Source organism: Theropithecus gelada, chromosome 2, assembly GCF_003255815.1.
Source record: "Theropithecus gelada isolate Dixy chromosome 2, Tgel_1.0, whole genome shotgun sequence".
Taxonomy (NCBI): domain Eukaryota; kingdom Metazoa; phylum Chordata; class Mammalia; order Primates; family Cercopithecidae; genus Theropithecus; species Theropithecus gelada.
The window spans coordinates 141,260,500-141,283,119 of record NC_037669.1 but is presented as its reverse complement, the minus strand read 5'-3'; the positions used below and the strand labels follow the sequence as shown (position 1 = coordinate 141,283,119).

At 40.2% G+C, this 22,620-nt stretch overlaps 1 protein-coding gene across 3 annotated transcripts in view; it reads right to left on the bottom strand.

Moving 5' to 3' along the window:
- Positions 1–22,620, bottom strand: part of CLRN1 (clarin 1) — a 39,387-nt gene that overhangs the window by 903 nt on the left and 15,864 nt on the right. Inside the window, exons 1-3 of one of the 3 annotated variants that reach the window (XM_025376639.1) lie at positions 15,086–15,110; positions 12,852–13,031; positions 409–545 (exon numbers count right to left, since the gene is read on the bottom strand). In XM_025376639.1, the coding sequence (XP_025232424.1) occupies positions 409–545; positions 12,852–13,031; positions 15,086–15,110 (342 nt within the window). Of the gene's footprint in view, positions 1–230; positions 546–11,725; positions 11,765–12,851; positions 13,032–15,085; positions 15,111–22,620 lie in introns of those variants that run through there. The other 2 variants (XM_025376637.1, XM_025376638.1) reach the window with 2 other exon arrangements.

The window sequence follows — 22,620 nt, the reverse complement described above, 5'->3', positions numbered from 1 at the left end:
TGTGTATATATATATGGAGTAACAATTTGTCGATTCTAGTCAACTGCCTTTGACTACCTGGGTCAAGCAATTTTCCACCAGATAAAATAACTTTTCAAAGCCTTCCTTCTGCTTGCCTTACTTTCCAGCCTGTACCCTTAGTACATAATTTGTAAACATTGTCATGAAGGGTCCTGATGCTTTAATGTATGCAGACTAAAAGGATATACAAAATTAACCACATCTAAAAGTGACCAAAGCAAGTCTACCCCCTTGTAAAATTATAGAAAGGTTTGCCTTTCAGTACATTAGATCTGCAGCTACATTAGTTGTTTCTGTGTCTTTAGATTTTGCGAAAGGGAACTGAAATCCAGCAAGTCGTATTAGGAGCCCATTCAGAAAATGAACAAAAAAGCAAATGAAAACGACCCAGAATGAGGTGGTATATTTTTCACTTTGTGTTTTGTAGACATAAGTCCCTTCTTTATAATTTGCAATTTTTTCTGAGAGGTGGTGGATTTTCACTTCAGAGGCAAACAATATCATGACAAGACAGCCACAGGAGCCTGCAACAGAAGAAACAACATGTTGGGACAAATATTTCCTGACTGTAAGGGCCAGGGAAGAGGGTCAATGTGTAAACCAAGGAAATCTCTTACCATCATCCCCATTTACATTCTCCACAAAAAAAATACTGCGTATTTGTAATCATGAGCCTGATTCTTCAATCTATAGGTAGTAGTGCTTGGGTTATGGTTCTGCTCTGAGTGAAGAAGATCTGTGTGTGTGTGTGTAGGAGTGCAGTGGGGGGTAAGGAGGTGGTTAGAATTACGCTGATCTTACAAAGACTGGGAGATATTCCTCTTTGCATGATGTGAAGGCTGAATTGCTAGGCACTTTAAAGGCATAATGGTGGAATCAGGCTACAAAGCAGCCACTGCTATGATGTGGCTTCAAGAGAAAATATTTCTCTGTACTTCACAGCCATGCAGGATAAAGGCCAATCATGCGACCTCTTGTGAAAGGCCCCGGGCCTCCCTTCAGAAGGGTTACCACGGCTCCTTCGGCTTTCACTTGGCCACAGCGGCACAAAGGAAAACCTGAACAAAGGTAGCTATGGATAAGGTGTTGATGGGGTGCACATCTCTATTCTCCTTGTTTGTAACAGAATTCAGATTTTTAGCTAGACATGTGAGTGTCTTGAATTAAGACGGCATTGTTCAACTAAGGGTGGTTGGGATGTATGGGTGGGAAAGTCTTCTTGAACTATACAGGTATTAGGGGCCTGTCCTTTCTTCCCTGCTTCCTCCTTGCTGTGGCTGAAATATGGATGCAATGGCTGGAGCTCCAGCATACATTTTGGACCGATGTGGCCCCAGAAATGGAAGCAATACGCTGTGGAAAAACAAGAAAGAAGGAGTCTAAATCCCAGATCTTGGAGTCTCTGGACCAGCCCTGGACTTCAACCTCTAGATTTTTATGTGTAAGAAAAAAAAAAAATTTGTTTTATTTAGTACACTATTATTATTTTTCCCCCTCATCTATCACTCATTGGTAGCCTAATCTTAACAGATGTAGCTGTGATTTGGGTGAGATTGCTGTGGGACAGGGGCACTCCATACTGGCTGGAAGCTGGAAGCTCTGGTGAGTGTCTCCCCTAAAGATGGACAATGGGAGACTTCCAGATGGGTGGATGGCACAGGGAGCAGAAGCAGGTGGCAGGAGGGACCAGATCAGGAGCACATGGGATGACCAGGACTTCACAGCACTTCCACAGCCACTGTTCTACCCCAGGCCACCACAATAGGGTTCCAGTTAATAGGAGACTTGCTGGGATAGTTTTCTGCCTTAGGTGAAACCAATTTGGGTTCAAACCCTGATTCCTTTACTTATTATGCAAAAGTAGGCAATTTTAATATTCAGGTCTCAGTTTCTTCATCTATAAAAGGTGGTTAATATAAATAAAGCATGATTTGCATTTGGCATTGTAATTGACACATATAAATGCTTACTAATTGGTAGCTATTCGTATGGTTTTTATGGATTCCTTTTTTCTTGCAAGTCCTTATCATAATAGCTTGATTTAGGTCAAACCAATTTGGTTTCAAATCCTGATTCCTCCACTTACTATGTCAAATTAGGCAATTTTATTTCAAATCCTCAGCCCACCCCATATCAGGAACACCTGACTACATCAGGGTAGGCAATATAAAAGAACATATCACAGTGTCTTTTTTTCCTCCGGATACTCTTCCACTGATTTTATGTCTCCTTTAGGACAGGTAAATGCTTTTTACTCTTCAGTTAAAGTTAATCCAAATATCCTAGGAGTGGCAACATAATGGCTTGAGTTTCTTTTCATTAATTCACTCATTCATTTATTCATTAGACTTATATAGGGGATACTTGTGGAGATTTAAACATTAAAGAAAATACACATGGTTTCTGCTCCCATGGAGTATAATTGGGCGGAGGACATAAAATCAATTACTAACCAATTACAGTGCATGTAATCAACGGGTAGTAGGGAGGCTGTTACTGAGAGGGTGGGCAGCATCATGGAAGTGTCCTTAGAAGCAGCCAGAAGGAGCTGTAGGAAAAGTTAGCTGAGCAGAGGGATGCTGGACTGTGTGGGGAGAGCATTGCAGGCAAGAGGAGCTATCATGCAGGTGACAGCCCCCATTCCTTTCCCAAAGGTCAGGCTGGGTTTGGGGTAGAGGTAGAGATTGGGGGGTAGGAATGAGGGGAGAGGTGAGCAGAAAAGGCGACATCACATTTCTTCTACTTTAGAATTTCACATAGAACTGGCCCATCAGTTTAATCATCATCAAATAATTGCATAATGTAATTTTCTTGAAATTTCACTTTCTACTATCCTCAGAGTGGTAGCTGAGAATATTCCTTTGTAAAATTTTGTCAGCCTATTTTTGTATTCTAAGCTTAAAACCAGTGCTCTCCCCTGGCAAAACCGTATTATTGCTTTATTGTTAGATCCTAACAAAAAGGCTGCAGTGCTGTTTTCTCTTTATCTTTTATTCGAAAATTGTGGAGAAAATGCCACTGCTTTTACCATAAGAGCCTTCTTTGTCTGAGGAGATGGTGAATTTCAGACAGAATTGAAACACTATTTCCTGAGCACCTGAAAGGAAAATTCAAGCTCAGTTTCCTTTTCAAGTTGTTAAATATTTTAAAGGTAGTACTTTGTTAAGGAGACAGCGTTACAGCAAGGCTGTACTTCAAATTCCTAAAGTAAAAGTTACTTGGGGTGTCATGAGACTCAGTCTTTTGCCATAGCTAATATTTCAAGCACACAGCCCCCAAAACAAAGTGTGCTGTCTAGTAGTAGAGAGGACAGTCTGAGATCTTGCTCTGGGTTCTAGGGTTGATCACGAGGTCAGCATCGTCGTTTCAGGGCCAGAGGATAGAAACCCAGCCTGAGTCTCATAACCTTTCAGTGACTGCTAAGGGATAAGAGATATGAAGGGAGACAACTCAGTGTGAACTTGGGATATTTTTGCTTCTCTCTGTCCATAGCTCTAAAAAAGACATGGGATCAAGGATAACTATTTATGACTTATGGACCAAAAGATACGCATGAAGAGTTTCTCTTTGTGGCATGGCTGCTAAGGCTATAAAAGAAGTGTGTAAGGAATATGAGTGATGTGAGAATAGGACTAAACCTACCCACTTCCAGTACGACCCTTTGAATCCAGCAAGAGGGGCTCCTGCTTTGTGCTCCACATTTAAAGGGTTCTGCTCTGTCTCTGTTCTGGAGAGGTTCCTTCCCATAGCACAAGGAATCCTTGAAGTCAATAGAACATACCCATCTGGCGTGCCCAACTCACATTTTAGTCCATACTCCTGGGACCCCGGAATTTACTTCATAAATAGCCCTGAGCCCATTTTCAAGGCCTATGTGGTCATTTCTCCTGGGTCAGTCCTCTCAGGGTCAAACGGTGGCTGAGGAATAGCTGTTTCAAGAGGCATGGTCAGAGCTTGGATACATGGTACAGTGTCGACACTCATATGCTTCAGGTTCTTTACCGTGTGCAGTGGAGCCAGGCAGGGGAAGAGAAGTGGGTTTTCATTCATACTCTTGCCCAAGACTTCACAAATGGTAGGATCAGTCCTACATGTCTCTCTCCTCTTTTTCCCAGTTATCCATGTACACCAAGAGCCCAAATCCACATGGTGCCATTTGGACAGATTCCTTATGTGTCTGTCCATCTGACCAACACTGCTCCTGCTCCCAAGAAAGGTTAGAATAAACCAGGACTTTGAAAAGCCTGCCAAACCTTGCTGGGGCTATAATTTGGAGTATAACCAGGCACAAGGCCCAGGTTTTGCTGCCCAGTGTCTTACTCAATGACCTACAGCCATTTTTCCTTTCATCCGTCTGATTTCCCCACCATCTGGCTGGTGCTGTAGGTTTTTTTTCTTCCTTTTAATGACTTTGATTACTGAGTTAATTTCTGACTGAATAGGATAGCTGAGTTATAGGGCTGTCACACCATGAATGATCAGTCAATTAACAAACGTTTGTAATGTGCTAGACACTGCACATTCATGACTCTCCTCTGACAGCTGTCTGAGACTGCAGAATTGAGCACCGGTCTCCCCCAGTCCTTACTATATGTGAACGTAGGACACAGCCATTGAGAGTTGCTTCTTCATCCCTGCGTGACCCCGAGGGCATCTACGCTTTTATGAGTGGGAACACCCTGCCAGGATCTGTGAGAGTCCAGAAGTACTATGGGTTTGGGTCCTCGAAGGGGAAGAAATCTCTGAAATGTTATCCTATTATCAGTAAGATCGTATTTTGGGAAATAATAAATTGAAATTTCAATTCCATTTAAAGTAATGATCAACATTTTCAGAAAGCTTTCAACACATCATCTTCAATTGTCTTATAGGTGACAGATATTAGGGGCATTTCATCGCCAATATAGAATGATAAATTGATAATTTCCTTTTCAAGGAATATTGAAAGATGATAAATGGGTGTGGGAAAGCCACAACTTTACAAGTGTAGGTGTTAATTTTCTCTAAAATTATGCCAATGTCACTTGAAAGTTGGTAATTGAAAGTAAGGTCACCAGCAATAATTTCTTCCCCCAATAGAAGTTGTTCTGAGTCTACACTGCTCCAGAGACCGATGGCTACCATCTAGAAAGGGACAGAGCGACAAGTGAAGAGAGTTAATACCAAAGAGTAGACTTTGAGATTGTGATGGCAAGCAATTTGGTCATGTGTTTCCAAAGGATAGATGTAGATGAAGGAATAATACCACTGGGTCTAGCCTTTTCACTTTATCTTCTGTAATGGAAAGTTGAAGAGCCCATATCTAACTTAAGTTTTACAGATGTTATGTTATTGAGAAGGATGATTAATGCAAAGAAGAAATGATCTAAAAATACAATGTCTATCTAATTTGAATTTATTTTCAGAAATATGTCTGAAAATATGACATTTTCAGAAGAATGTCATTTGTTACCAGAAAATATTTAGCTACTTCTGTTTTATTCATTTATTCAACAACTATTTATTGAGTGCCTATTGCACTGTTGTGGGAACTGGGGGTACAGCACTAAATGAAACAGGTAAAAATCCCTTTCTTCACAGAGCTCTCAGTGATGGAGACAATGGAAAAAGAGGGAGAGGCAATAACTTGATAAGTACATTCAATAGTTTATCAGAGTGTGATATATATTAAGGAGAATAAAATAAAGCAGAGAAGGGGGATAGGAAGGCTGGGGAGGGATGGCCAGGGGAGGCCTCATAGGGAAGATAACATTTAAGTGCATCTTGAGAGAAGTGAGGGAGTGAGAAGGTAGATATTTGGAGGAAGATTATTTCAGGCTGAAGGAAGAGTGAATGCAAAGGAAGTAGGTGGTTTGAGTGAAGAGGGGAGGAAGGTAAGGGATAGAAATAGGTGAGCTGTCTGTGTGTATTTCTGAAGTAGATACATCAAGTGGTGCTTTGGAGACCATAGCAAGGACTTGGGTTGTGACTCTAAATGAAACAGGAGGGAAGACATACATTCTGAGTAGGGCAAGAATCTCTTTGCAACTGTGATAGAAAATGATTAAGCATTTCCTTGCACAAGGTCATGGCTGGGCCATGTACAAAATAGATGAAACACGGTCCTCCTACCACACCGTGGACATGAATGACCTGGAATGTGATTCCTCACAACACTGCCCATTCAGCCACTTCCCTGCATACGAAAATGAAATTCTTTGCCCACTGCCAACATCAGCTGTCTAACATTACTTCTCTTTTCCTTCTGTGGCCTCTTTTCTAAGTTCTGTCCTGAGAAACTAGCAGAATATTTTCATTGCTGGGTTTTCCTGCCACAAATCCTTTATCCTTCATCAGGCTCTGTGGCTTTGATGACTGGACATCCCTGTATCTCTTTCTTGAACTTCTGAAAAAGTGCGCCTCCATAAGGATTGGCATAGAGATGAGATGCAGATTTTTTTTCACCACCATTTGCAGAATAATGTGCCCCAGGCATATTTCAGAGTCCAGGTTATTATTAATACTGAAACTGATATATAATGTAAGTGTTCTATTTTTAAACTGTTCTTTGTTTTCTTGTCTTTGTGTATATGAATGTGCTTATGTTCCATGCCATAGCTGTAATTATCATAATTAGTTAGGCCCATACTAGGAGCATCCTCTTTTTAAAGAAAGGCAGCAATTTTGTTTGCCTTGCTTGCATAACTCATAGCAGACGCTATATGTAAGAGAAGGCATAACTCCTGATGCTATATGTAAGAGAAGCTATACGTAAGAAATGCTATATATAAGAGAATAATTATAATCATTGCAAATGGTAACAAATACAATTTGCAATAAGTCCACATTTTGGTGGCTTTTATCACCTCCAAAAGGCCTGAACCAATACTTTTCATGTCATTCTCAGAGAGTATTCACAGAACTACTAGGATGTTCTACCACTGACCCATGTCAAGTCTGCCAGCTGGCCTACTCTCATCTACATGCAGATCTAGGTAAGGCTCGCTCCCGTCAACTGGAAAACATCTAGAATGGAATATATAAAAGGCCCCCACTCAAATATCAGTGCTGCAACTGAAAACTGTGAATCTAATTGCTTCTATATTCAGCTCCCTCTTTTTTGGTTCTCTCTCTTCCTCTACCTCCTTAAGTTCTCTCTCTCTCTCTCTCTCTTTCTCCCACTGTATTATAAATCTTGAGGGAAGTTTTTTCACCCCCTTTTCCCTATTCTGCCTTCTCCTGCCCGCACCTCTATTACAGGTGGCCCACTTTACACAAAGCTCACTGCTGACTGGTACCCTTAAAACATTCCCTCTGGGACACCCATAATATCCCAGTTTTCCTTTTTCCTCTTTCTCTTTGGACATTGCTACTCAGTGTCTTTTGCTGGCTTCTCCTCCTCCTCAACCAAAAAATTAACTGTCAGTGTTCTTCAGGAATTGGTCCTAGGCCAGCTTTTATCTATGTACGTTCTCTCCCTAGGTGATCTCATCCAATTTTATTGCTTTACATAATATCTATATCCTAATAATGCCCACATTTATGTCTTTCTTCTAGACCTCTTCACTGAACTCCAGATTCATGTAACTGACTATTTACTTGACATCTCCACTTGGTGGTCTCATAGCATCTCAGACTTGATGTGCCCCAAATGGAACACATGATTTTTAGTGCTGAGTTCTTCTCCCCACCTTTTTCTTGTCCTAAACAGCAAGCCTGCTCCTCCCTTGTCTTATCCATAATGCCACCACTATTTATTAGTTGCATAAGCTACCTGAAAAATATTTTGAATGTACTTTCAGAATGTTTTTAGAATCCATTCATCTTTTTTCACCTCCAATGCGATAGCATTGTCTTTCACCAGACATTTCTTAAAGAGGTAAATCAGCTATCAGACATCTCTTTAAACTCTTTCAAAAGCTTTTCATTGCAATTAGAATCAGTTCTAAAAGACTTACCATGGTTAATATTTAAGGTCCAACATTAACTGGTATGAACTGATCTCTCTAACCTCATTTTTTCCTTGTGCTACTTCCCCCTCACTACCCAGCCCCTAGCCACGTTGGCCTTCTTTTGGTTCCTACAGCAAGCAGATCTCTTTCCCTAGAGTCTTCAGTGTGCTTCCTCTTCTACTTGGGATGTTCTGTGAAGGTTCTCAGTTCCTTCTTAGCTTTAGAACTCAGCTATTGGAGCAGTATTCCCTGACCACCATATCAAAGCCAGACCTCTGCTATCATTCTCTTTCATAGCAACTTGCTTATCACCCTCATTGTAATTATTGCAAACTATAATAACTTAATTATTTATGTACACTTTTGAAATTAGATGAGATTTTAAAAGGTGTCCGATAGATGATTTACCTCTTTAAGAAATGTCTGGTGAAAGGCCATACTATTGCATATTATAGCAACATGTTTATCACCCTTATTGTAATTATTGCAATCTGTAATCACTTAATTATTGAAATACACTTTTGTTTGACTCTCCCACTAGACTACAAGCTCCATGAAGACAGCACTGTGTGCCTGATTCACTGTGGGATCACCAGTACCTATTATAATGATTGGCACATAGTGGCTACTCAGCCAATGTTTGACAAATATGTGAAATATATTCACCTATATTACAACCCTGAGCACTGGCTACAAATTAGAATGACTCCAGAGAGCTTAAAGTAAAATAGCAGTGCCCAAGCCCTACCCCCAGAGACTATAATTTAATGAGTGTTGTGTGAGACCCGAGATCAGTCATTTTAGAAAGTTATTCAGATAATTCTAATGTACAGTCAAAGAAGAGAATCACTGCCCAAAATGAACTATGGGGGATGATGAAGGTCTTGCTAAAATCCTACCTTGGGAAAAAGACTTCTCAGCACCAGTTTGTAAATGACAAGATGAGAAAGAGCAAACTGGCTGACTTGCATGGGTTTCATGCAACAATATTACATGGAGAATGCTGAGGAATATGAGCTAAACTGGAGGCTGTGAGAGTGGAAGAAATGTCTTGTTCAGGAGGCAACAGAATATGAAGCCATAAGTATGAGCGAGCTGTGTGACTGAAGCCATTGCTGGCCTGGTCCAATGGGTTGCTTTCTTTCCTTTTCTACCTGCTGGGTCTGGCATGCACCACATCGGGAGACAAAAGGAGATGCCCATAGCAGTACTCTGGGCAGTGTGGAAAGTTCCAGATAGACAATTGGGAGGACTTCTTTTCCCTTCCCTTCCCTTTCCCCCTTCTGCATGCCCCTGGATGCCAAGTCTTGGGTGCCCATCCAACAGAGAAGTAGACAGTTGAAGAAATGACCGTAGAATGACTTCAGCACAAGGATAGGGGGAAGCTTAGGGAAGCTGGATGTGAGTGGGGAGGAGAAAAAGAGAAAAGAGGTCCAAGGAGGAAAGCATTTTTCTTCTCTGCTGACAGTGAGCACTGCCACCTGGGCAGCACACACTGGCGAGAGAAACAAGGGAGGAGAACCAGTCGGTGGAAGAGAGCTGACCTCTGGCGTCTCTTATTGGAATGTGACTCATATGTGAAATAAAGGACCCCTAATGCAGTCTCTGGCCTCTGAGTATGTAAGGCATTGGCTCACATTTAGAATATTTGGGATAAGGGCTACAAAACCCTACCCTTACACAATTGGGGCTTAGAGCCAGAGTCTGCATGGACATCACAACTGTGAATAAACATTTCCAAAGTTCCAAGGGCTTCTGGGTACCATATGGGATTTAAGGGGAATGAGGAAGTCTGTGATTCCAAAGTGACCTGTTTATCCCCAGAGGTCACAAACTGTCAGTCCATCTCACCCTCAAATGTGTTTTTTTGTCGTAACAGTATTTTTTTTTTGAGTTATTGAACATTTTGATATTTAAAAAATAAGCATTTGCGGCTTAAAAAAACACTGGATGATCTAAAAACACTGGGCCTTTATCCTCTGCAAGACACAGATCTGGAGCTGGCTCCTTCCCTTCCTTTCTCCCCTTCTCTTCCTTCCGTGATTCACAAAACTTTTTTGAGCCCAAGCTTTTACAACAAATTTGAGGGTGGGTGAGACGGAACAGAATGCAGGCAGAGGTCCTGATCGTTCCCGCATATATTTGTGTGCTCAGGTTCTCCTTGCATTAGACTTGGCCAAAGGCAGAGATAAGATCAGGGATTTGGATTAAATTCTGTATTCTCTGAGTCATCTCGCTTTTCAAATGCTGTTAGTTTGGTCGTCTGTCAGAACTGTCAAATAATTTGTCTTCCAAATGGGCTGTTCTTTGGAATTTCATTCAGAAGCTGGAGCGCTAGACGGTTGTGCTGCTAATAAGTTGTTGCATCTCACCTTCACTCCAGCTTTGCTTTCCTCTGCTTTATGATGCCAGGTCAAGACTTCCCAAACTAGTTCTGCCTTTTCAGCTGTTTTCTGTCAAACACGAGCACCAGGGGGAGAGGGAAGACAAGAAAAGAAAAGAGAGAAAGGCCCACACCTTCCACTTCACTTGTAGTTCTCCCCGGTGGCAGCAATTGGGGAGTGTCCAACCTTTTCCACACTCACAGAAACCCCTCGTGGTGTCCCAGAGCCAAGTCCTCAAGGTCTTAAACACAATGCTCTGGGGTCTCTCCTCAAGCTTCTAGGTTCTGACAATGCCAAACTCTTTTGTTGGTTCCCCCAAGCCCTAGGGGTGGAAGCTGCTTTCTAACATTACCATCTTGGAGTTACCTCGGGGTCTCCTTTTTGTTTGTCAGTCTGCCAACACCTGTTGAACCAACTCCCTGTGGCTCAAACTTGAGCCAGCCTCAGAATCTCCTGAAGGGCTTGTTCAAATACGGATGGCCATCCTCCCCCAGACCCCCAAGTTTCTGATTCAGTGGGTCTAGGGTAAGGCCTGAGAATTTGCTGCTTTATCAAGTTTCCAGATGATGCAGATGCTGCTCATTTGGGGACTCCAGTCTGAGAACCACTGCTTTACATTCCATTCCTTCTGTTAAAATCATGTGTAATGGTTATCAGTAAAACAGCACACCACCCAGATCCACCAGTTTGGTTTTGGATGTTTGGTGAGCAGAAGTAATCCCAACTCTCTCTTCTCATCTGGACCTTCACCTGTGACTGAATCACTTTCTCGTTCTGTCTGCCCACACCCTGAGCCTGTGCTCTTGGCTCTTCTGCCCCGATTGCAATGCCTTTGGCCTTCGTTTATGATATTCCATCCCACTCCTCACTGGCTCATGTCCTATTGCTTCAAAGCACCTGTTCTGCCAGTTCCATCTCATCTGAATTCTGATTGCTGAAACCTGTTCTGTCTAGGTGACCAAGTTAATAGCTCTTTTCTAGGCTTGCTATTTCAAGTCAGCAAATTCATATTGAATTGTCCACTGTGTACAGAGCTTCATGCTGAATGCTTTTGTCAGAGATACAAAGATGTGAAAGACTTAGACTCTTCCCTTATAGGGTAATCATCTGTAAAATTTAAAATGGTATTATATACTTGTGACAAATATAAAGAAATTATTAGCAGAATCTCCACTGGAGGATATACTTTGGTTGGGTGAATAATGTGATTAGCAGGATGTGGATGGCATGAGACCCCAAGCAGTGTGCACAAGTAACAATGAACAGAGGTTACACTGCGAGTGACCTGTTAACTACAGGGCTTTGTTTTATAGAAAGAGATCTATACACGCTTGTGGCAGGGGTTGAATTGTGTGAGAGAAGGGAGTAGTGTCAAGAGCAAGAAAGTACCTTGAGCCTGGTGACTGGTGGCTGGCAGCCAAAGGGCAACTTCGAGAGAAAAAGAAACAGTCGAATAGAGATTTTCATTACATTGTTTGCTTTGTGTGAGTTGTTATCATTCTGTATCTCTCCATGAAACCATCAATAAAATTACTTGCCTCCCAGGAATCTGACAAAGTGTTGGATCTTTTTGCAAATTTAGAATGGGGCGAAGTCAGAGATCTCCTACAGAACAGCTACATATAAATTATAAACACATTTTTCATTTTCTCATCTTTCTCCGTCTCCCAGCTGCAGATAGTAAGCACCGTTTGGCACTGACTGGGTTTTATATTCTTTTCCATCAGCCCTGGCTATTGAGTAACACATGTTTATTGATGAACTAATTTCTGGCTTTAGAGTTTATCCTTGCCCAGATACACTTAGTGCATTAGGCTACACAAAGTATCTACAGATTTGAACATGGCTGCTCATATGTGGGAACACTGGCCCTTTACTCTTTTTTGATGCCATTTATTTATTTTTTATTTATTTTTATTATTATGTATAAATAATAGCACATTATTGAACACTGAGAAATATTGATAAGTATGAGCAAAAATAAAAGTACCCCATAGTATCATGGGTCAGAGACAACCATAACCAACACACTGGAGTCTCTATTGTCTGTCTGTCTATCTATCTATCTATCTATCTATCTATCTATCTATCTATCTATCATCTACCTATCTATTTCATATATATATATAGTCCCCATATATACATATAAGTATTTTATATGTATATTCTCTATATTTTATATATATAGTCAAATTAGGTTCACAATGTTTATATAAGTTTACATACTGCTTTTTCCATGTAACTTTTTGAGACAAGCATTTATCCTCTTGATTACATCTTCAAAAATATAATTTAATGTCAGCATCATTGTTATTCATATAGACACTCATAAAGTATTTATTGAATTCCCTACTGTTGAACAAGCGTGGTATTTCCACACTTTTTGTTATTATATATGATACTACAGTGTGCATCCATGTATATATGTTAAGATTATAACTTTATATTTAGGTAGATCGTCTTTTTGACATATTGAAAAGCACATTTGTCTTCAGAGGTAGAATTTTGTACTTACCTGAAATGAAGCTCAAAAGGTACAACCCTAGGGGACCATGCAGAGTTTCAAAGGGTTTTCCAAAAGCATTGTACATGAAGAAGGCTGTCCCCACCATGGTTAACACAATAAGGATGGCAGAGAAGAGAATGACATTGACATGGATGCTTACTGGGATCGCTTTGAGCAAATCTGGAAAAACTGAAGATAAGACAAAACTAGGGTTAGAAGAAGTTTCATTAGCAGTAGTCTGCAAGTATAATTTTTAAAATTCAATCTCTCTTTTTAATTTTCAAACATCACTACAATCCTTCCGATGAATACATTCTCACTTACTAATTTATAAGGGGTTTACACAAAGGTTTAAAGATAGGATCATTTTATAGAGTGTACCAGTAAAAATTAGCAAAGAGGAGATTTGAGGTAATTTATTTTCTGAGCTTGGTCGTATGTAATGATTTGAACAAATAAATGCTGGCTTTATAACCCAATCTGTACATTTTAATAATCAAGCTTTTAATGACCTTTCTCAGTCATCATTTAAAAAAATCTATCTTAACTTGCAATGATATTTTAAGTTTGGAGATATCTGGGGTGTTCAAACATCAGGAAGTTTTGATATTTACTTTGTTACAAAAAAATTGTTTCTAGTCTACACCAAGATTAAAGAATGGAGATATTTTCAGTCAACTTCAATATTTTAATGTAGCACAAAGCTGTGGGAAAGTAATTTCTGGTACTATGGGAAATATTTCCACGTAGAAAACATGCCAAATCTATTTCTAGATTTTGTGTTCAGGGCAAGTTTTTCTTGTTTGCAGAGAAAGCAAAACCCTACATTTTAGGGTTTCTTTTTTCTGGTGAGGCATCAGCATGCTTGGCCTCAGCAAATCTGGCAGGACCAATCTGGAGAAGTTTAATTCAGTTTATCTTAGTTCTCCAAACATGTATCAAGTGCTTAAGTCATTTACTGAGCACCTACTGTGTGTTAGGCATTATTCTAGGTGTTGGAAGTAGAGCCATAAAACAAGACGGACAGGGTTCCTGTTGTCTCACAGAGCTTATAACCTAATGGGAGAAGACAGACCATTAGAAAGTAAACAAACAAATAAACGCAATAGCTTATCTCCAAAGATGGCCGCAATCAATGCTTTTCCCCCTTTTATACATGTGTCGCTTCTCATTTAAGAGGTAGAATTTTTTCCCCAATGCCTTTGAACTTGGATTGGTCTTTGATTGCTTTGACCTCCTGAATATGGCAGCAGAAGTACATTGTGCCAGTTCCAGGCCAGTTTGATAAGAGAACTGGCAGTCTCTGCTTTTTTTTCTTTTGGAAGCTTGAGTTGCCAAGAAGTCCAGGCTACTCTTCTGGAGAGAAAGGCTGCCTGGAGGAGCACTGAGGCACCAGACACACAAGGGAAGAAGCTGTCCTGGATGTCAAGCCCAGAAAAGATGACTCCAACCCAGTTGCTATGTAACTGTAACAGTTAGGAGAGGCCCTATGAAGAACTGTCCAGGTGAATAAGTAAATTTTTGTTTTAAGTCCCTGAACTTTATAGGAGAGCTGTTATCCAGTGGTAACAATGATAGAGGTGTAGAAATTTTAGGCAGACAGGGGCAGGTCTGTGGAAAAACCTCACTTTTGAGCTGAAAAGCCTGAAACCCGCAGTTCAAAGTGAAAACTTCCATCCTTGTGTGCCCATTCTTTCCCAATTGGTTCTTTCTGAATAATGTCTTTTTACTAATAGAGTGTTGCCTTTTCCAAAATTATGTATGGCCTGCCCCACCTCCTATCCTCTGCCTATAAACACCCCAGACTCAGCCAGTAGAGAGGAGAAGTGGCTGGACATCAGAGAGAGGCAACTTGACTTCAGAGATGGTGGCTGGACATTGGAGAGATGTGACTTGACTTCAGGGGAGAGTGACCTGCCCTTCCCATTCCCTTTTCAGCTTCTTCTCTGCTGAGAGCCACTTTCATTGCTCAGTAAAATTCTCTGCATTCAAAATCCTTCAGTTCATCTGTGTGACCTCATTCCTCTTGGGCAGCAAACAAGAATTCAGGATGCACAAATTGTGGGTACCCCAAAAGACTGTCACCCTGGCCCTTTGCCCTCACTGGCAGAGGGCAGCCACCCCACGTGATGAAGCAAAAGCCCCAATGAGCTGACAATACACTGCTGTCTGCAGATGGCAGAACTAAGAGAGCATTGTAACACACACACCCTCTGGGGCCCTGGGGTCACAGGCACCCCCACCTGGATGCTGCTGCAGGGCCTGCATGGAGTTTGCTCCTGACAGCACTAAAGCAGCCAGCTGGTTCCTGCACTCATTCACTCGCGGGGCAGGCTGAGTAAATGGGGCACCCCTGTTGTGAGTCCCGTGAAGGGGTCAACAAAATAGCCTGCATCAACAACAAGATAGTTTCAAATAGTGAAACATATGATAGAGAAATAAAATAGAGTAATGGGATTTTGAGTGATCTCTGAGTGGATGGGGGTGGTCAGGAAAGTGACACGAGCTGACACCTGAATGTTGAGAAGGAAATCACCCCTTGAAGATCTAGGGGGAAGAGCTTTCCAGGGAAAAGAAGCACAACTGAGGCAGGAATGAGCCAGTGCAGTGGAGCCTGGTGAATGGTGAGGAGGTGGAAGTGGATTGTTGTGCTGGGATCAGATTGTTGTACCCACTGGATCCTGGCCTATTGACCATGGCAAGGAGTCAGCTTTTTATTGTAAATTTATTAGGAAGCCACTAGAGAATTTTAACTAGGAGAGGGACATGGTCTCCTTCATGATATTAAAAAATCTTTCTGAATGCTGACTAGTGATCACAAGGGGGTGGGGAAGGACAAATGTCCAGAGATCTAAGGGAGGCTATTTACAGAGGTGAGAGATGGGGGTTCGCCTACAGTGGGAGAGGCTGTCAGATTTGGGATACATTTTAGAGATGGAAGATAGGACTTGTTAAAAAAAAAAAAAAAAAAAAAGAGGAAACCAGGCCGGGCACGGTGGCTCACGCCTATAATTCCAGTACTTTGGGAGGCCGAGGGCGAGCGGATCACAAAGTCAGAAGGCTGAGGCAGGAGAATCGCTTGAACCTGGGAGGCAGAGGTTGCAGTGAGCCAAGGTCCCACCACTGCACTCCAGCCTGGGTTACAGAGTGAGAATCAGTCTCAAAAAAAAGAAGAGTCAAGAATTACTCCAAAATTTTTGTCCTGAGCAACTGAATAAATGGTGATGCTGTTAGCTGAGATAGACTAGTAGAAGAGACAGGCTTGGGCACCAGGATGGGAAGATGCAAGAGTTCTCTCTTAGATGTTTTACATTTGAGTTTCCTTAAAACCTCCAAGTAGAAATGTCAAATAGGATTTATGTTTCTGGAGGTCCAGGCAGAAGACTGGGGTGTTTAAGAGGACTGGGACTAGGGTAAGGCAAACAAGGTGCCTAGGGTGGAAAAGGTAAGGTAGTAGTCACTCTCCAGGGCCAGTCCTGTACTTACATGGGACCGATAAAGAATGTTTCCTTAAACTTTATGTGCTAGGTGCCTCCATGACCTCTCCGTAGTCCTAGCCCTGGTATTTAACCCCATTGGAATAGACATCCCAAGGAGATGAACCCAGGGAGAAGCTGCAGTTCAAGAGAGAAGCCCTGGAGCTCCCCCATGTCTACAAGCACAGAAAAGGAGAAAAGCCAACCAAGAAGACTGGGAAAAGAGTAATTTGTGAGTTAGGAGCAGACCCAGGAGTGAGACAGCAGGGAAGCAAATGGAAAAAAAAAATGTTTCAAGGAGGAGTAAATAGTCATCTGTACAAATGCATGTTTCATGGCCACAACACTCTACTCCTGACCACATGCTGGAAGGGGGCCAGGAGAGAAAGTTTGATTGGTTCAGAACAAGCCCTTCACCACTGCTGGGTGTAACTAACTAACTACACATGTACATACATGTAATAAGCTTAGTGCTATCCAGTAGGGAGCATCCTCTTCGTAAATACAGAGGTGTTTGGATCCTGATGGTGTTTACCAGTGTCCTCACTCAGGAGTCATGGGCAGGTCATTTGACTGCTGAGTTTTAGTTGCACTACATTTCCTTTATCTTCTCACAATCAGAAAAATGCACATTAAAATTATGAGATACCATTTTCAACACATCATGTTTACAAAGATGAAAACATTTAGCAATATCCTGTGTTAGCTAGGGTACAGGGAAATGGGGACCCTTGTGCATTTTTCTTGGGAGTGTAAATTGGTATAACCTCCTTTGAGACAGCTGGGCAATATCTATAAAGCATTAAAATGCACATATTCTTTAGCGAAGCAATTTAACTTTCAGGATTTTATCCCATGAATATTTTTGCACATGAATCCAATAAAGTATTACAAGGATATTCATTGCAGCATTTTTTGATAATAAGATAAGAATAGGTTGGAAATGACGTACATGTTTAGCAGTAGCATATTCATACAATGGAATATTAGTCAATGATTACAAAGAATGAACCAAATCTATAATAACATGTATGGATTATTCATCAAAATGTGATGTGAGGTGAAAAAACAAGCCAAATAAATGAAGACATATGTGCACCATTCTTCTATTTGGGAAAAAAGCCAAAAGGGAATGTGAATAATAATAAATATTAATAATTATTTAAGCACTTATCTGATTTAATTCTCTCAACAACCCTATGAGATAGGTACCATTATTGAAAACTGAGGCACAAAGGCCATGTACCATGCCCAAGATTTATACTTACTGGCATAATAGGAATTTGAATTCATGTTCTCACTCTTAACCACCTTGTTACAGCAGCCTTAGGGACTGGCATGTGTGTCTAGGCAGAGACTATTTCTACAAAAGTGGTAACATTGCTTCTGGGAAGGGAGACTGAGGAACAGTTCATCATGTACCTTTTTGTACTAAAATGTTTTTTTTCACTTTTCTGCAAGCATTGTCTATTCAATGAATACATAAATACTTTTTTTTTTAATAATTGGAAGGATAAATGAAGACATAAAAATTCCTGACTGTTATAGATTAAAAGAAATTTAAGAGACATATTAATAAAATGTAATGTATGGCTATTGTTTCTGAATCTGGTTTGTGATTTGAACAGACCAATTCTAAGAAGATGATTTTGAGATAGCGAGGGAAAATTGGACATGGATGTGTATTAGATGATATTTTATCATTGTTATAGATTTTATTGGTTATGTTAATGGTGTTGTGGTTGCACTTTTAAAAGTCCTTATTGGTTAAAAATGATACAGATGAATGGATGGCTGGATGACTGGATGAAAAGATAAAGATAAAATATGTAAGGACACCCATAGGCCTGAAATAAAGGGATGGAGGAAATCTACCAAGCAAACAGAAAACAGAAAAAAGCAGGGGTTGCAATTCTAATTCCAGACAAAAAAGACTTCAAACCAACAAAGATTAAAAAAAAGACAAAGAAGGGCATTACGTATTGGTAAAGGGTTCAATTCAACAAGATCTAACTATCCTAAATATATATGCATCCAACACAGAAGCACCCAGATTCATAAAGCAAGTTCTTAGAGATCCCAACCTATGATGGCTTGATTTTTCAACCTTATGATGGTCTGAAATTTATAAGCATTCAGTAGAAACTGCAGTTTGAATTTTGAATTTTGATCTTTTCCCAGGCCAGTGATATGCGATAGGAAACTCTCAATGCCGGGCAGTGGCACCAAGCGCAGCTCCCAGACAGTCACAGCATCACGAGGGCCAGCAACCGGTACTCTACAGTGTCTTGTGTTGCCCGGTGATTTGGCTCAGCTGTAGGCAATGTGTGTCCTGAGCACATTTAACATAGGCTGAGCTAAGCTAGATGTTCAGTAGATTAGGTGTATTAAAAGCATTTTCAACTTAACGATATTTCAACTTATGACGGTTTATCGGGAAGTAACATTATCATAAGTCGAGGCACATCTATACTACAATAACCTGCCTTCTGGAGTCTCCCTTACACTCAGTCAGCTATTGACTTTGTTTTTACTAGCAGTTGTTAAACAAACAAACAAACAAACAAACGCTGATTCCATTCATCTCCCCACCTGTTAAAAAGATAGCTACTTCATCATCTCTGATAGGGTGGTTAGGTTAAGCCTGTCCTAAAATTGAGGGTTGTTACCAAATTGAAACAAATACAGAAAGAAGTTGCACTGATTTGCCTCCTAGAAAAGCCAGAAGCTAAAATAAATTGTCATGTGGCGCAGTTAAATTTTTGTGAAATCTCTGAAATTCTCACTGTTGTGAGAACATGACCCAGCAGGACACTAATCCCTGCGTACTATATTTACACTTCATCAGGTTTCTTCTTCTTCTTCTTGTTCTTTCAATCAAAAATCCCCGAGTCTGTAATGATCAGCCAGAACTCTGGTAACACCCTTCTGTTTTCTGACCAACACTAATATGACTTTTCCTTGGTTGAAGCTGAGAGTGGACCATTCAAATAAATATTGAGAGTTGTCACTTTAATGATGTTGGATATTGTGTATCTAGGAGGTAGATTTGCTTGGTCTTTCTGTTCTTTTATATTTAGGATTACAACACAGAACAAGGATTTGAACATTTTGATCTGTGGAGGAGTTGTCATTGATCCGGCAAGTCACTTCTGGTCTCCAGAAAGTATTTGATTAGCTATTGACAAGTGAAAGGGAGTTATTTATCAAAACACACAGCTGCTGCCACATTAGTAACATAACTTTGTGCATTCAGAATTACCCTCCCTCTCTTTCATTCTCTTATCTTTGTTTTATTCACTCTATTAGTCAATGTTTCTAGGTGTCCTCATCCTTAAACCATCCCAGACCCCTAATTGCCCTTTTCTCTCCATTATCACCAAACTTCTTCAAAGAACAATATGCAAGTAATAACAGTAAGGAAAAAAAGCCAATAATTATAAAACGTTTGCTATGTTTCAAGTACTTTTTTTTGCTCTTTGAGATGGAGTCTCGCTCTGTCACCCAGGCAGTGGGTGGAGCCCACTGCAGCCTCCACCTCCGGAGTTCAAGTGATCCTCCCACCTCAGCCTCTCAAGTAGCTGGGATTACAAGCATACACCACCAAGCTCAGCTACTTTTTGTATTTTTAGTAGAGCCAGGGTTTCACCATGTTGACCAGGCTGATTTTGAACTCCTGGTCTCAAGTGATCCACCCACCTCGGCCTCCCACAGTGCTAGGATTACAGGCGTGAATCATCACACCCTTCCAACAAGTACTTTATATATATATAACATAAATTAGCACATTTAATTCTAACAATATGAGGAAGGTATTATTTTATCCTTAAAGTATAGATTTCAAAAAACCAAGGCACAGAGAAGTTAAGTAATTTGCTCAAAGTCACACAGTGGCATTGATTTTATTTTTTCCTTGCTATTTTCAAGATTAAAGTAAATTTAGCAGAGCATAAATAATCCCTTTTTAGTGTACAGTTCTGTGAGTTTTGACAAATGCATACAGTTGTGTAACTACCACAATAATCAAGATGTAGAACAATTTCACTATTCTAAAACCTCTCCCCACCCCTCCCAGGACGTTTTGCCCCTTTGCAGTCAACCCTTCCTCTACCCCCAGGTCCATATGTGTAGCTGTAAGAAGCTGCCGAGTGTTTTCCAAAGTGGCTGTACCATTCACCTTCCCACTAGCAATGTACGAGAGTCCTACTTGTTCCACATTCTGGCTGGCACTTGGCAGGTTTTCTAAAGTGGTAGCCATTTAATAGATACGTAGTTTATCTCAGTGTTGTTTTAATTTGCATTTCCTAAGTGTCTAATGATGTTGAGCGTTTTTTTTGTGAGCTTGTTTGCCTTTCATAGGTCATTTTTGATGATGTGTTCGTATCTTTTGTGCATTTCTTATTGGATTGTATATTACTGAGTTTTGAAAAGTCTTTTTGCCTGCTAGATACAAACCCTTTATCAGATAAGAAATTCACAAATATTTTCCCCGTCCGTGGCTTGTATTTTCATTCTCTTATCAGTGTCTTTTGAAGAGTGGTTCTTATCTTTATGAACTAAAATTTATCAAGATTTTTTACATATCAAGTTTCAAATGTCAAATCTAAGAAGTCTTTGCCTGATGCAAGGTCACAAATATTTTCTGCTATATTTCTCTCCTTGAAGTTTTTAGTTCTAGGTTTACATTTACATCTGTGATCTCTTTCAGGTTATTTTTTGTATATAGTACAAGTTTGAGTCAAGGTTAATTTTGTATTTTTGCATATAGATATCCAATTGTTTCAGAACTTAGAAAACTGCACATAGACTTAACATATAACCCAGCAATCCCATTGCTCGGTATTTACCTAAGAGAATTGAAAACATGTGTCCACACAAAAATCTGTATGCAAATATTTACTTTATTCGTATTTGCCAAACACTGGAAACAACTTAGTATCCATTGACAGGTGAACGGATAAACAAGCTGTGGCCCATCCATGTGATGAAATACTAGTCAGCAATGAAAAGATACTGCTACTCACAATAACTCGGACAGATCTGAAATAACTATGCTAACTGGAAGAAGTCAGACTCGAGAGGCTGCATGCTGCATGATTCCTTATATATGACATTCTGGAAAAAGCAAAATGATAAGGACAGAAAACAGATCAGTGGTTGCCAAGGGGTTGGGTGTAGGAGAGGAGATGAACCAAAAAAGGGACAGAGGGAACCCGGGAGGGTTGGGTGCATTCTATATCTTGGTTGTGGTGGTCATTATAAGCCAATATACATTAGTCAAAATGCATTAGTCTAATGCATACATTAGTCAAAATGCATCCTAAGAAGGATGAATTTTACTGTATGTAAATTATGCCTCAATAAACCCGACTGAAAACAAATCAAAGCTAGGTGGAAAGAGGTTTGGGAGGAATTCAGGGCAATGGAGATAAAATAGTAGTAGCAAGAGAGGGTGATAGGACCCAGTGTGTTTTTGTTTTGTTTTACTTTGTTTTTAGAAGTTAAAAGATGCAGGTTGGCAATTGAAATGGAATTTCAAATTCCCTTATTAAAAAAAATTAATCCAACATACTTGGGGGATTGTCAACATGTTACATGGAAACTGACTCCCATTTAATAGTAGGTTTAAAGTTCCAGATTTGGAAAAAGAATTCATTGCACACCTGAACATGACAAAGCTCTTTTTTTTTTAAAGCCGAGAAAGGGGATTGAAGGAAGATGAATTTTCTTCCTACCCTGTTTCTGTTAGTTTGTCCCAAAGCCTCACTGTCTATAGAGGACCTTTTTTTATGAACAACATTATAACAATAAAATTAAAATTAAAATTGGAATTTCACCCATACTCCTAACCAATATAAAAAGCAAAATTTGTCTTTATTTTTGTTCCTTTGAAATCTTTGTTCATCTTACTATTTCCTATATTACTATTATCTCAATGCAGTTTTGAAATCACCTTCTGTTCTTTCAACTCAGAATATAAGCATTTTCTGTGTTATACATATTGTCTTCATAACTATCATTTAGATAACACATACGTTTTTAACCAAACGGATGCCCTGCAATCTGTTAGGTCGTCTTCTATTGGTTCCGCATTACAGCTCATGCTTCCAGGAACATCTCTAAGCACATACCTTTTTCTTTTTTATTTTGGAGATGGGGGATATATAGGAATAACCTTTTTGGGTGAATTCCCAGGAAAGGGATTACTTGGGTAATGGTGCTTTCTAAAAGAACGCTAGTTGTGGTATAGATACAAGGTAACCTCAAGAACATGAGTGGCATTTTGTAATACATATATATAT